At 47.2% G+C, this 13,623-nt stretch overlaps 1 protein-coding gene across 1 annotated transcript in view; it reads left to right on the top strand.

Annotated features, from left to right (window-relative positions):
- LRRC20 (leucine rich repeat containing 20) overlaps positions 1–13,623 on the top strand; it is a 61,935-nt gene that overhangs the window by 27,332 nt on the left and 20,980 nt on the right. The window contains exon 3 of the mRNA XM_068547738.1: positions 7,132–7,281. Within this exon, the coding sequence (XP_068403839.1) occupies positions 7,132–7,281 (150 nt within the window). The remainder of the gene's footprint in view (positions 1–7,131; positions 7,282–13,623) is intronic.

Genomic DNA, 13,623 nt, shown 5'->3' with positions numbered 1-13,623 from the left:
ACCCCATGACGCTGCACTTACTTCCTCACATGGAACCTTTTCCTTATGACTGCTGAACTAGCCCCCATCCTGTCAGCTCTGAGAACCCATAGAGAATGGGACTCTCGGTGACATCCCATGGCTCCTGGAGGATGACTTGCCTGTCTCCAGCCTGGGTCTTCTCTTCCCTGGGTAGGGTCCCCCTCTCCCTTAGTGGGACCTGGCCCCCAGCTACATCCTGGCTGTGTCTTCTGGAAGTCGTGCTGTCTGCCCTCGTGAGCATTGGACTTGGCTCAACGCTGGGGGCTTTTCTCTACTACACACAGGCATAGTGGGTATAGAAGGTGCCCATCCTTTGAATTAGACCTGGAGAAGAAGCTCCTGAGGACAAAAGGCTCATGAAGAAGGCTGCTCAAGTCCCCAAGAACAAAAAAATCATAGGGAAGCCACAGGGCACAATGCGGAACAGTGCCTGGCACACAGTAGGACCTCAGTAGCTATTTGTGGAAGATAAATGAAAGCAGCAGGTGTGGATGCATTTCAGGCACTCAGCCCCCTCCCCCCCACCCCAGATGCCGGGCCATGTGCTTCTGTGACTGTGTCGGTGGGCAAGTGAGGCCACAGAGGCCATGTGTTGCTTGCACTGGGGACTGGGAGAGTGGGGTGGTGTACAGTTGGGATGGCATGTGGGCAGCCCAGGTGGGAGGAACAAGGCTGTGGGCTGGGCGTTTCTGAGCTGATCTCCTCTGGAAGACAGCTGCTTTGAGGATCCTTGGAAATAACCTGAGTGGCGTTATGTCTCTTCGGCCTTCATTTTGAGCACTTTCTGTCCCCGCTTTGGGGAGCAGGGTGCATTATATGATTCTTCAGTAGTGCCTGAGTGCTGAAAGTGCCAACTCATAACTTCTACTTCAGTCCAGTACAGAGAGCTACTGTCCTTCTTTCATGGGTCTGCCTTCTCTGTTTCTCTGATGAGCTGGCTGGCTTCAGTTTATCCTTGAATATGCCAGGTTATTTTTTTCCAATAAAAGCTATTTTTATGATACGTTTAGTTTTCTATTTTAAAAGTAAAGTATCGGGCTTCCCTGGTGGCGCAGTGGTTGAGAGTCTGCCTGCTAATGCGGGGAACACGGGTTCGAGCCCTGGTCTGGGAGGATCCCACGTGCCGCGGAGCGGCTGGGCCCGTGAGCCACAATTGCTGAGCCTGCGTGTCTGGAGCCTGTGCTCCGCAACAGGAGAGGCCGCGATGGTGGGAGGCCCGCGCACAGCGATGAAGAGTGGCCCCCACTTGCCACAGCTGGTGAAGGCCCTCGCACAGAAACGAAGACCCAACATAGCCATAAATTAAAAATAAATAAATAAATAAAAATAAAAAAAAAAAAAAGTAAAGTATCACCATATATACTTAAAATATTTTTATGCAGATAAATAGTGGTACTTATTTTGTACAAAATAAACAAACAGCAGGACTATAAATAGTAATAAATTGCTCAAATCCTTTGTAATAACCATTTAACATTCTGGTTATTTTCCTTTTGGTCTTCTTTCCCAGGCATGTATACTTTTGTACATAGTTGGAATTACTGTGTGCATATAATTTTTATATTCTGCTTAAAGAAAACACCTAAATGCTATAACTTGAACTATTAAACAAGAAAAACAATGAACAGACATAGGTTGATAATATTATTTAGGGAGCTCTACCAACACCTAGGGGGTTGATGGAGTGGGTGGAATGCCAGAACTCCAAATAGAAAAATAGCAAGAGACCTGAACAAGATTTTCCACCAGGGAAATAAAAGTGGTTAATTAACCATGAAAGATAATCAGTCTCATGAAAGCAAGGGATACCATTTTCCCTGATCATATTAGCAAGGATTTTTTTAATGATCCTCTTACTTGTTGGCTAGAATATATGTAAATTAGTATAAATATCCTGGAAAGCAGTTTGGCAACACATATCAGTGGCTGTGTATTTATTTACTAATTATGTTTTCTCCCTGGTGAATATCTATCATCTGGTGGCCTTTTTTAAATTGAGTTATATTGAGCATTTAAAATAATCAAGATAACAACTTCGGTATCCTATTTATAGATCCTTTTTCACAATCTGTTGCTTGCCTTATTTTCTTCTAAGCATCCAGGTGTTTCATATTTTTTTATAGTTAGGTTTGTTGATCTGTTCCTTTGTGATTCTTCATGGCTCCTAGGTTGAGTAAGTGTTCCTCACTTAAGAGGTTGTATAAGTCTGTTTACTTCTGATTTTTTGATTTGATTTCAAAAAATATTTAAAGTATAATTTTATCTAGAGTTTTTTTTTTGATTCTTAGGTTAATTGAGAGTCTCTTTCTCTTATTTTCCCAATATTGTTAATTGGTTATTCTGACATCAGTTATTAATCCTTCCCTTCCCTAATTTATTTGTGAGGCCTCCATTTTAGTGTTTATTAAACTATAACATATTATTTATGGACTGTATTTTCTGGACTATAGATCTGTATTTTCTTTCTATGTAGTTACTGTATTTTCTTTCTATGATCTATTTTTCCTATTACCCTCTGTTTTAATCAGTGCAGCCTTATAAAATTGGTTATCACTCCACCTTCTTCTCTTTTAGAGAGTCTTGCTTGCTTATTCCCCAGTTGAAATTTAAAACCATTTCATCAAGTTTAAAAAAAAAACTTTTTGGGCTTGGAGTAGGAATTGCATTAAACAATCTTTAAATTAACTTCTTTAAAAAATCACAGTTGGGCTTCCCTGGTGGCGCAGTGGTTGAGAGTCTGCCTGCCAATGCAGGGGACACGGGTTCAAGCCCCGGTCTGGGAAGATCCCACATGCCGCGGAGCAACTGGGCCTGTGAGCCACAATTACTGAGCCTGCGCATCTGGAGCCTGTGCTCCGCAACAAGAGAGGCCACGATAGTGAGAGGCCCGCGCACCGCGATGAGGAGTGGCCCCCACTTGCCGCAACTAGAGAAAGCCCTAGCACAGAAACGAAGACCCAACACAGCCATAAATAAATAAATAAATAATTAAAAAAAAAAAATCACCGTTATTTCAATATTTTAATTTGTTGTCAACGAATGCTATATATCTCCATGTACAAACCCATTTTTATTTGTTTATTTATTTTTTATTTATTTATTTTTTACTTAGTTTTTTGGCTGCATTGTGTCTTTGTTGCTGCACGCAGGCTTTCTCTAGTTGCGGTGAGCAAGGGCTACTCTTTGTTGCGGTGCACGGGCTCTAGGTGCGCGGGCTTCAGTAGTTGCAGCATGTGGGCTCAGTAGTTGCAGCGTGCGGGCTCCGTAGTTGTGGCTCGCGGGCTCTAGAGCGCAGGCTGAGTAGTTGTGGCACATGGGCTTAGTTGCTCTGCGGCATGTGGGATCTTCCCAGACCAGGGATCAAATCTATGTCCCCTGCATTGCCAGGCGGAGTCTCAACCACTGTGCCACCAGGGAAGTCCTCCCATTTATAAAAATATCTTTGTGAACTTTTCTACTTTTCTTTTTTTTTTAATCTTTTTTTAAAATAGATCTTTATTGGAGTATAATTGCTTCACAGTACCGTGTTAGTTTCCGTCGCACAACAAAGTGAATCAGCCATATGCGTACACATATCCCCATATTCCCTCCCTCTTGAGCCTCCCTCCCATCCTTCCTATCCCACCCCTCTAGGTCATTGCAAAGCACCGAGCCGATCTCCCTGTGCTATGCTGCTGCTTCCCACCAGCCAACTATTTTACATTCGGTAGTGTATGTATGTCGATGCTACTCTCACTTCGCCCCAGCTTCCCCCTCCCACCCCATGTCATCAAGTCCATTCTCTATGTCTACCTCTTTATTCCTGCCTTACAACTAGGTTCATCAGTACCGTTTTTTTTCTTTTTTCTTTTTAGATTCCATTTATATGCGTTAGCATACGGTATTTGTTTTTCTCTTTCTGACTTACTTCACTCTGTATGACAGACTGTAGGTCCATCCACCTCACTACCTATTAGAGAAATGCAAATCAAAACTACAATGAGGTATCACCTCACACCGGTCAGAATGGCCATTATCAAAAAAGCTAGAAACAATAATTGCTGGAGAGGGTGTGGAGAAAAGGGAACCCTCCTACACTGTTGGTAGGAATGTAAATTGATACAGCCACTATGGAGAACAGTATGCAGGTTCCTTAAAAAACTAAAAATAGAACTACTTTTCTTAATATTGGTCAGATATATTTTCCATTATGATTATCTCTATATTTTATATTATATTGCTGTTTGGAATAGGATCCTAAAAGCTATATTTATTGCTGGCATATAGGCAATTCAATATTATTGAGTTTTGCACTTTTAATTAGCCACTTTGCTGAGATCTTTTTAATTTGTGTACTTTGTCAGATGACTGCTTTGTTGAGGTTATGCAGTCATCTCACATGCACATAATAATCATTTTGTCTGTTTCTAATGTTTATGCTTTCTATTTCTTTGGCCGGAACTTCTAAGACCATATTCAGGGACACCGATGATGGAAGGCATCCTTATTTTGCTCTTTGTTTTAAAGGGAAAGCTTCTGACATTTTCCTTGATGTTGTTCCTAGCAGGTCTGAGATCTGTTGCTTTTAGCCAAAGGGGCTGTTGTGATTCACAACCACAACAAGATTCCTTTCTAGACCTTTGTGCATCTGGCACAAAGCACTAGGGGGCTCATTGTTTGGAAGTGTTTGCTCTTTGAAGAATCCTCAGCTTGCCCCAAACTTCGAGCCTACAGAGATGGTCTGGTTCCAGCCCTTGATCTATTTTTACTGGAAGTCTGACCTCTGGGCATTCGTTCTTCCCGGCAGGACCTTGCACTCTCTTCTGCAAACCCCACTTGCTGATATAAGAGCAGGTACCTGACGTTGGACTGGTACGCAGGGCTGGGGTCACCTAACATAGCCCTGGACCAGAGGAAACAGTAAAGACACTTCTTTTCTTTTCTTTTTGGCCACGCCACACGGCTTGTGGGATCTTAGTTCCCCGACCAGGGGTCGAACTCAAGCCCCCTGCAGTGGAAGCTCGGTGTCCTAACCATTGTGCCAACAGGGAATTCCCTAAAGACACTTCTTAACAGGATGTCCTACCCCTATGGTTCCTCAGTCTTTTGGACTTTTGCCCTTACCCCCACCTGTCCCCTTTCTTTCCTTAAACCGGCTTAATGAGGTCACCAGTAACCCTGCCCTGCCCCCCAAGCCTGGTGGACCTCTGCTGACACTGTGCTCTGGGGGTCTTCCCAGTCCAGTGGGAAAGCAGACACAAAAGGAGGTTATTAATACAATACAGGATGAAGAGGTCTCATTTATACCATATGAGACTCAGAGGCTGGAGCTTAGGGCTGTCAGGGAAGACTTCGTGGAGGAGGTGACATTTGAGCTGGTATTAGAGCCAGAGTAGAAATTCTGTGAAGCAGATAAGGGAGAAGGGCTTCAATTTTGATTATTTCTATAGACTTTGCATTATTGGTGCTGTTCAGAATAGGATCTTTAAAAACTGTATTTTATTGCTGGCATATAGGAATATTATTGAATTTTGTATATTAATATTGGAACAATCTTCAAAGGCTTAGAGGTGCCTGGGGAAGCCCGGCCTCTTTGGGGAAAAGACAAGAGTTTCTTGAGAGATGGGGCAGTGCTGTCTGAGTTGGTGAGTGCTCCTGAATGGGGTTGCGGGGGCAATCACCAGTAATGGGGGTGATCCAGGAAGATTTCCAGAAGAGGTGGGATGGGAACTGACCTTGAAGCATGGAGACGATTTGGGTAGGGTGGGAAGGGGAGAGCAAAGTGGAAGATGAGTAGGGAAACAACATTTGTATTTAGCATTCCCACTACTTATCTGCCAGGCACTTGGTTAGTACATTGAGTACTTTTTATTATATTTACTTTTCCTGACAGCCTTGCTAGGTAGAAAACGATACCCCCATTTTACAGATGAGAAAACTGAGGCTCAGGAAACTTAAGTGACTTAGATGAGCTGGACAGCCTAATCTCTGAGCCTCCATGCTTTCAGTGTCTCTCTGCTGCCATATATATGAAACAGGTTTATTGAGATATAATTCACATACCATACAGTTTAGGGTGTACAGTTCAGTGGTTTGAGTATATTCACAGAGCTGTGCAACTATTACCACATCCAATTTTAGAACATTTGCATTACTCCAACGAAGAAGCCCCTCACCCCTTAGTTGCCATCCCTCAATACCCCCAGCCCTAGGTAACCACTAGTCTACTTTCTGTCTCTGTACGTTTGCCTGTTCTGGACATTTCATATAAATGGCCTCATACAATGTATTGTCCTTGTTGGTGACTGGCTTCTTTCACTTACCATAATGTTTTCAAGGCCTGTCTATGTTGTAGTATATATTGATGCTTCATTTCTTTTTATTGCCAAGCAATATTCCTTTTTATGGATATAAACATTTTGCTTATCCATTCGTCTGTGGGTGGACACATGGGTTGTTTCCACTTTTTGGCTATTACGAATAATGCTGCTGTGAACATTCATGTGTACTGTTTTGTGTGGACACATGGTTTCATTTTTCCCAGGTATATACCCAGGAGTGGAATTGCTGGGTCATACAATAACTAGGTTTAACCATTCGAGGAACTGCCAGACTGTTCTCCACAGAGGCTTCCCTGCTACCTCTTAGACAGACCTGTCTTCAGAGTGACAGGATGGGGAAGAAGGTCAAACCACAAAGTCTGTGTGAATTGCCTGTTTTCAAAGAAGTAGACTATTATAAAGTACTCTTAAGACCCTGGCTTCGCCGTTGAGTCTGATGATCCTGGAGGGGCTTGTGGATCCTTCAGGGCCTCAAGCACACGGCTGTGAGTGCTGGTCATCAGAGCTCTGTCTTCTGCATTCCAGCTAGCAGGCTGTGCTGTTAGAGAAGGTGCTAGAATAAGCCGTTAGGTTCAGTGTGTGAGACTGGGACACAGTGTGTGTGTCCCAGTGTGATGAATGGTGATGAAGGCTCTTGGAGGAGGGACGGCAGGGTCTTGAGCCTGGCACAGGGAAGACAGGTAGGAGACAGAGGAGGCCGGGAGGAGAGACAGGGTCGGGTCTGTGGGGTTTGGGGCAAGTCCATGGGCAGCTGTGGCTGCTAACTCTGGTCTTTGTCCTTTGGCTGCAGACCTGGCCGAGTGCAAGCTGGTTTCCTTCCCCATCGGCATCTACAAGATCCTGCGAAATGTCACCGACCAGATCCACCTCATCACGTTGGCCAACAACGAGCTCAAGTCCCTCACCAGCAAGTTCATGACCACGTTCCGTCAGCTCCAAGGTAGGCCCTGGTCAGCTGAGGCCAGGAGGGCATGCTGACCCTCATCCTTCAGGCTCCGATGCTGTCTGGGGAATGTCACCAGGGCTAGTCCCCAGTCAGCTAGTCAGTCTCAGGAAATCATTCCCAAGGGGAGGCTCTAAAGGTGGACCTGTGTTCTCTGGAAATCTCTAAGTGCCACTCCTGCCTCTAGCTGACTGTGAATCAGATTGACTCATGGTCAAGGGTGTGGGTCCCGGAGTGATTCTCTTGTTTTGAACAGACCAGTAGGGTATTTGGGGTCCTGCAGCTCAGGAGTAGTTATTTTTCGGTAGACCTGAACGAGTCCCCTTCTGACCGCCATGCCCCAACCCCCCTGCAACCTAGCATTGTTCTCCCATGTTGCTTTCTCAGTTCAGGAGTGACAGACGCCAGGGCTGTTATTTCCTGTGCTGTGCACACGTACAGCAAGCAGACACGGGTGCTCGGCAGGGAGGTGGGCAGGAGGCTGGCAGGTTGAAATGGCTCCGCCAGGTAGACAAGCAGGTGGCAGTGCCCGCTCTCCACTCTCCAGATAGCCCCTCCATCCTTCTGCAAGAGTCCACTGCCACTCAGTGACCCATGGGATGGAGTTGCAGCCTGGGCGCTTGGTGTGTGTTCGTGAAATGGTGGGGTGGGAGAATTGGGGAGGGCACAGGGGGCACAGGAGAAGTGATTCCTGCCTTCTGGAATTCTCTGTCTGATAGGGGCCTGAAAGGAGTCTAAGAGCCTGTTTAGAGAAACCAATACGTAAAATGCTGATGGAACCTGCGGGACTTGAGGAGCATATTACATGCAGCTTCCCACAGGAGGTGCGAGCGCTGGGTGGAATCAGGAGGGGAGGGGGGAGGGGTGAATTGGCAGACCCAGTTCAGGGAGAGGAAGCAGCTCGGACAGCGGCTCAGGAGGGAGCTACAGGCGGGACCTAGACTGGGCGCAAACACCAGGGCAAGCAGGAGGGATTGGTCTATGTTGTCGGTTCTGACCGAAGCTCACAAAGCTCATTGCATTCGTGCCTAAAAAGCTAAAGTGCTTATGTTGGGGGTGGAGGGGATCCCAGGGCAAGACGTGTTTCCCCAGCGGCACCTGTGGGTGCTTTGGACCAGGCCCACTTTTCCCGTCCTTCTTTTTCTGGTGGCTGCTTCTTTTTTTTTTTTAAATTTATTAATTTATTTATTTATATTTTTGGCTGTGTTGGGTCTTCGTTTCTGTGCGAGGACTTTCTCTAGTTGCAGCAAGCGGGGGCCACTCTTCATCGCGGTGCGCCGGCCTCTCTTGTTGCGGGGCACAGGCTCCAGACGCGCAGGCTCAGTAATTGTGGCTCACGGGCCTAGTCGCTCCGCGGCATGTGGGATCTTCCCAGACCAGGGCTCGAACCCGTGTCCCCTGCATTGGCAGGCAGATTCTCAACCACTGCGCCACCAGGGAAGCCCGGTGGCTGCTTCTTTACACAGGTGAGACGGGTCCTCCCAGCTGCCGGGGCCCTTGGACCAGCAGCTGTCGGCCTGGCTGAAATTAGAATTAACTGAGGAGTTTTTCTACAAACAGCATTGCCTTGGCTCTACCCCAAGACCAGTTGAATCAGAATGTCTGGGTGTGGGCCTGGGCCTAGGCATCTGTTAACATCAATATCAGTCGTTCTAAAGTGCCGGCAGTCAAGATTGAGACCATAGTTCAGGGGTTATAAACACCAATGCCTAAGAGATTAGCATGTAGGTAATGAGTGACTCAGATTGGGCATGGGACAAGAGGGAGTGGTGGGGACTGTGGCCCCTGGTACATGCCCTACTTAGCTTCTGCCAGACGTGCCACGGGATTGTTTTGATAGTTTTATTCAATTGAAGCTGGAAAGGTGGATATTTATGTGAATTTTATCCATTTTTACTTAATTTTTATTTTAATCTGGAAGCCAATAGAACACATTTTGCAAGCTAGACTTAGCCTGTGGGCCACCAGTTAGGAGAATCTCCCATAAAATATTAGAGCTGTCACTGCCATCTCACCTCACGGGTGGAGAAGGAAGGTCAGGGCGAGAAGGCACTTATCCAGGCTGTCAGAGCCGTACACCCAGGTCACCCACCCTGCAGCCAGGGCTACCTTTCCAGGCCACCTGCATGAGCCCAAGGACCTGGAGAGGACTTGACATGGCAGTGCCTTGTGGGATAAGTAAGTAAGCCGTCTCCAGGGACACAGCAGCGAGTGTGGGAGAAACACACTTAGGGCCCCTGGATTCGTGATGCATCATGATACCCTTCCATCAGAAGTCTGTTGAAGAATGCCATTTGAACCCCCTCCTGTGCTCTGGTGGCTCCTGGCTCCCCCCACGCCACCTCCGATTACAAAGGCAAGGCTGCCATGTGCCCAGTAATTGGATTTCACAGAGGCAGCCGTGGACGAGGGTTGGTGACCAGGCAGGGAGGGGCTGGAGCTGAGAGACCCACCCGGTTCTGGACCCCAGCCTTTGTTGTGGTTTCTCTTTCACGTAAAAAAAACCCTCTCCTTTTATGTGTGAAGAGGAGACTTGAATAGGCTGTGCTGGGCTCCGCACTGCCTGCTAGCGTTGTCTTCTGGATTCTTGACAGAGCGGGTGGGCTGCCTTGGTGCTGGGGAGAGAGCCACCTGCTTGCTCCCTGCCTGCCAAGTTGTCTCCTGTGGGTACCCTGGGGACTTTCTGCTGCTGGGGTCACGGCCGCCTCAGAGTTGGGTGGTCTTTAAATGATTACATCCCCTTGATATCCTTCACCCGTCTTATGGCGGGAAAAATGGAATCTGTCGAAAGGGCACATCGGTTCTGCGGAGAGTGGATCCTGAGGTCTGGCTGTGGCTCCTCTGGCCCCTCTCCTCCTGTGTTCCCATCTCCCCACTTCCTCCAGATGCAAGTCATTCAGCTCTTCTTATTGAGTGTGTCCTGGGCCTGCCAGGCCAGAGGTGTGTAAGACACACCTGCAGAAATAGACAAAGACCACCCAAATGAGAACCAGCAGAGGCTGTTCATTCAGAGTTTGCTCTAGCCAGGGAGTCAGCCACTGTCACTTGCATTTGGCAGAGACTCAAAGGCAGGCAGAGGAATGGGAAAGCTTCGTAGTGGATGAAAGGGAGAAGGCTTCAGGTGGGCCTGATGGCAGGCTATTGGCCTGGGGAAGCTGGAGGCGAGCGGGCCAGCCAGCAGCAGGGCGTCCTATGGGATTGGTTAGGATGCGCATCTGGCTGTCTCTGGTTGGTCCTGAGTGGGATGTTGGGACAAAAATTTAGTGAAACTGTCAGTTAGTAATCAAGTCCCAGCCATTTGGGGCCAACTGTTACACGGGGTATTCTTTGGCTTCCTGGATTGTCGATGGAGATAGTAGTCTGACTTCCTACAAGCCTTACTTACAGAAGACTAGCTTCCTGGGCTGGCTGCTTTACTAATGGTTTGTTTTCTTGGGCAGGATGCTTCAGGTTATGAGTCCCAGTTCTATTTTTATACTTGGTCTGGCCATTGTCTGTGTGTATATTCAGTCTCTCACAGCCTGCCTTTCAACTCAATTCATTAGTTCATCCTGAGCATCTGTTTAGGCCCGGCGTGAGCATGAACAGGTAATAACAGGAAAGCCCAAATTCGCTGGGCACTTAGCCCCCCGCCAGCTCCACACTGAGGGTTTTACACACGTCATCTTATCTAATCCTCATAGCACCGACGTCTGGGAAGGATAAGGAAACCAAGACCTAGACCTGGTCCTTGAGGAGCCCACAGTCTCTCAGGGAGGCAGGTGTAGGAGCAGACAACCACTTTGTAATGTGAGGGCACATTTACTCAAAGTCTGGTGACTCTGTGAGGTCAGTCCTCTTATTATCTTTGTTTTACATGAGGAAACTGCAGCACAGAGAGCTTAAGTAACTTGCCTGAGGTCACACAGTGAGAGAGAATAGGGTCAGGACTGTGGGTCCAGATCCAGAGCTCCTTTATAAACTACTAATGGGAGTGAAGTGTACGCACACTTTTGCAACTTGCCCCTTTTACTTAGCAATATATTTTAGGAACTGGTTCACCTTGGTAGAGTGAGAGCCACCTATCCTTTTCATGGGGGCAGAATGGCTAGCACTTCATTTTAGTCTGTCCCAGACTCCTCGGTTAGAAGAGTTTTCTCACCCCTTCCCTCTGTCCACCCAAGGAGTGGATGTGGCTTTCGGAAACTTCACTTCTTTCCCCTCTGTTCCCCGTGGGCAGCAACTGTCTCTGTGTGAAGAGCCTGCAGTGCTGAGTATGGGCCACTTGAAGGACAATTATTGTTCCACGTGACCCACTGACTCTGCCCTGCAGGAGGGCCCTTGCAGGTGGGAAAGTAATTGCTCATTGATGCAGTGTCGCAGCCAAGGTGCTGATTGACCCTCAGTGGGCAGGTATTTTTGGAGTTGGCACATTCCTTTGCTACCAGTCTGCGTAATTACTGCAGGCCAGCCTCATCTGTCCCTTAATGTAATCAGCTGGCCTTGTCTCTCCGCTGGGGTCAGTCTGAGGCCTCTGAGTCAGCCCTGACAATTGTCCAAGATAAGGATGATGAGGAAGTAATAACGGGAACTTGGGGAAGGAGAGATCCATTTAGCAGACTCCAGAAACCACAGTTCAGAAGGGATAATAAATAAGGGGATGTCATGCCTGGCTGCTCTCAGGCTGGGGACAGTCCTGGGAGTGGGATGGAGTAAGGTATTCTCCCAGAGACCCTGTGCATCCTGGGAGCCTAGGTTGTTTGACTCTGAACCTTGGTGTAAGAGGGCAGGAAGAAACATCTGGAGCTCCCCTAATACAGCCACACACACCCCGCTCCGCCCTGCGACAAGAGGGCAGTGAGACCCTGGGCATAATTGTGAAAGTCTGATTGACTTTCCTCCAAGCCATATGTCCCAGCGGCATCTACCTTCTCTTATTTTATCTTTTGATTCCTGCCTTTAATGATAGCTTTCAGTTTTTTTTTTCCACAAAAAGCTCCATAATCCCATAATTAAGTCTCATGGATCTTGTACCCCTCTAACAGAAACAGTGCTTTTACTTTTCAAAGATTATCCTTTTCATGTTCAAGCATAGGGCTGAGCGTGTAGTAGGTGCTTAATACATATCTGTATCGTGCAGCACATCCTGCTTTTCACGACACTCTCAACTCATTCTCACAGCCCTGCTGTAAATGGGCAGGGAGGACCTTCTCATGGAGGCGGTCCAGGGAGAGGATGGGCCCAAGGACACATGATGATTTAGTTAGATCAGAACCAGGTCATCCTGGTTTTTCCCCCATCATTCATTCACCACTAAATAAGCAGGGGTTTGCTGAGTATCTACTCTGAGGACAGGTGCTGCAGGGATTAGAGGTGCAAAACTGGAAAAAGCAGGTGGCCGGAATGGCCCACTTCTCTTGGGGAGGCTGGCTGGGGTTCACATCCTGGTTTGGAGGTTGGGAGAGGAAGGTCAGATTAACTGGGGGAGAGGTTGGGGTTTGTGTGACCTTAGGCAAGTTATTTCATCTCTCTGTAAGTTGGAGGTAATGGGTTATAGTAAAATTAAAATGATGATTGCGTGTAAACTCCAGAGAACAAGCACCTGGAGCATAGTGCCGCTCATTAGATGTTAGCCATTATTATTCGTTTTTGGTCTAAGCCCCAGACCCAGCGCGGCTGGGTATCGGTTGACACTGCCTTTCCAGAGCAGATCTGGGCTCCCTTTGAAGCTCAGTAATGGAAAGCTCTCCCTTCCTTCCCAATTTCAACACAGCCCCTCTGATTACCCTAATGCAGTCAAGGAGCTGAACACCAAGGGTGCAAGCCCTGCCTGCCCAGCCATGACTCCCTCTGCGCCTTTTGCTTCTCAGAAGTGCTTCTGAGCTGGGGAAGAGGCCGCCTTTCAGGCAGATTCAGCTCCTCCTCCTTGCAGCTGAGCATCTCCTTAGAGCCTGCTGCTGAAGAAGGGCTGGACTTCCGAGAGCAGCCTTCCCTGGGAAACGAGATGCTGGGCAGGGGCATGATTTTGTATCCGCAAGTCTCAATCTTGAGAGTAGTGATCTCCAGAGAAGGATACACAAAGCAATGACTTGGAAAGCTGCCTCAGCTTTACTGAGTAAAAAAAGCAGTTCTCAAAAGAGTATATAGTCTATGATTCCATTTGTTTTTTAAAAACAATATCCGTCCATCCATCCATCCATAAGCATGTACATAGAAAAATATAGAAGAATGAATACCAAACAACAATGGTTCTGGGGGGGAAAACATGCAGGATTTTCATTTTCCTGTGTTCCATATTTTTGTGATGTCTCTGTTTTTACAGTGAGCATGCATTGCTTTTATAAGTAGAAAATGCATTTA

This window comes from Eschrichtius robustus, chromosome 7, assembly GCF_028021215.1.
Source record: "Eschrichtius robustus isolate mEscRob2 chromosome 7, mEscRob2.pri, whole genome shotgun sequence".
Taxonomy (NCBI): Eukaryota; Metazoa; Chordata; class Mammalia; order Artiodactyla; family Eschrichtiidae; genus Eschrichtius; species Eschrichtius robustus.
Note: the sequence above shows the minus strand (reverse complement) of the source record. Positions and strands in the feature narration are given on the sequence as shown.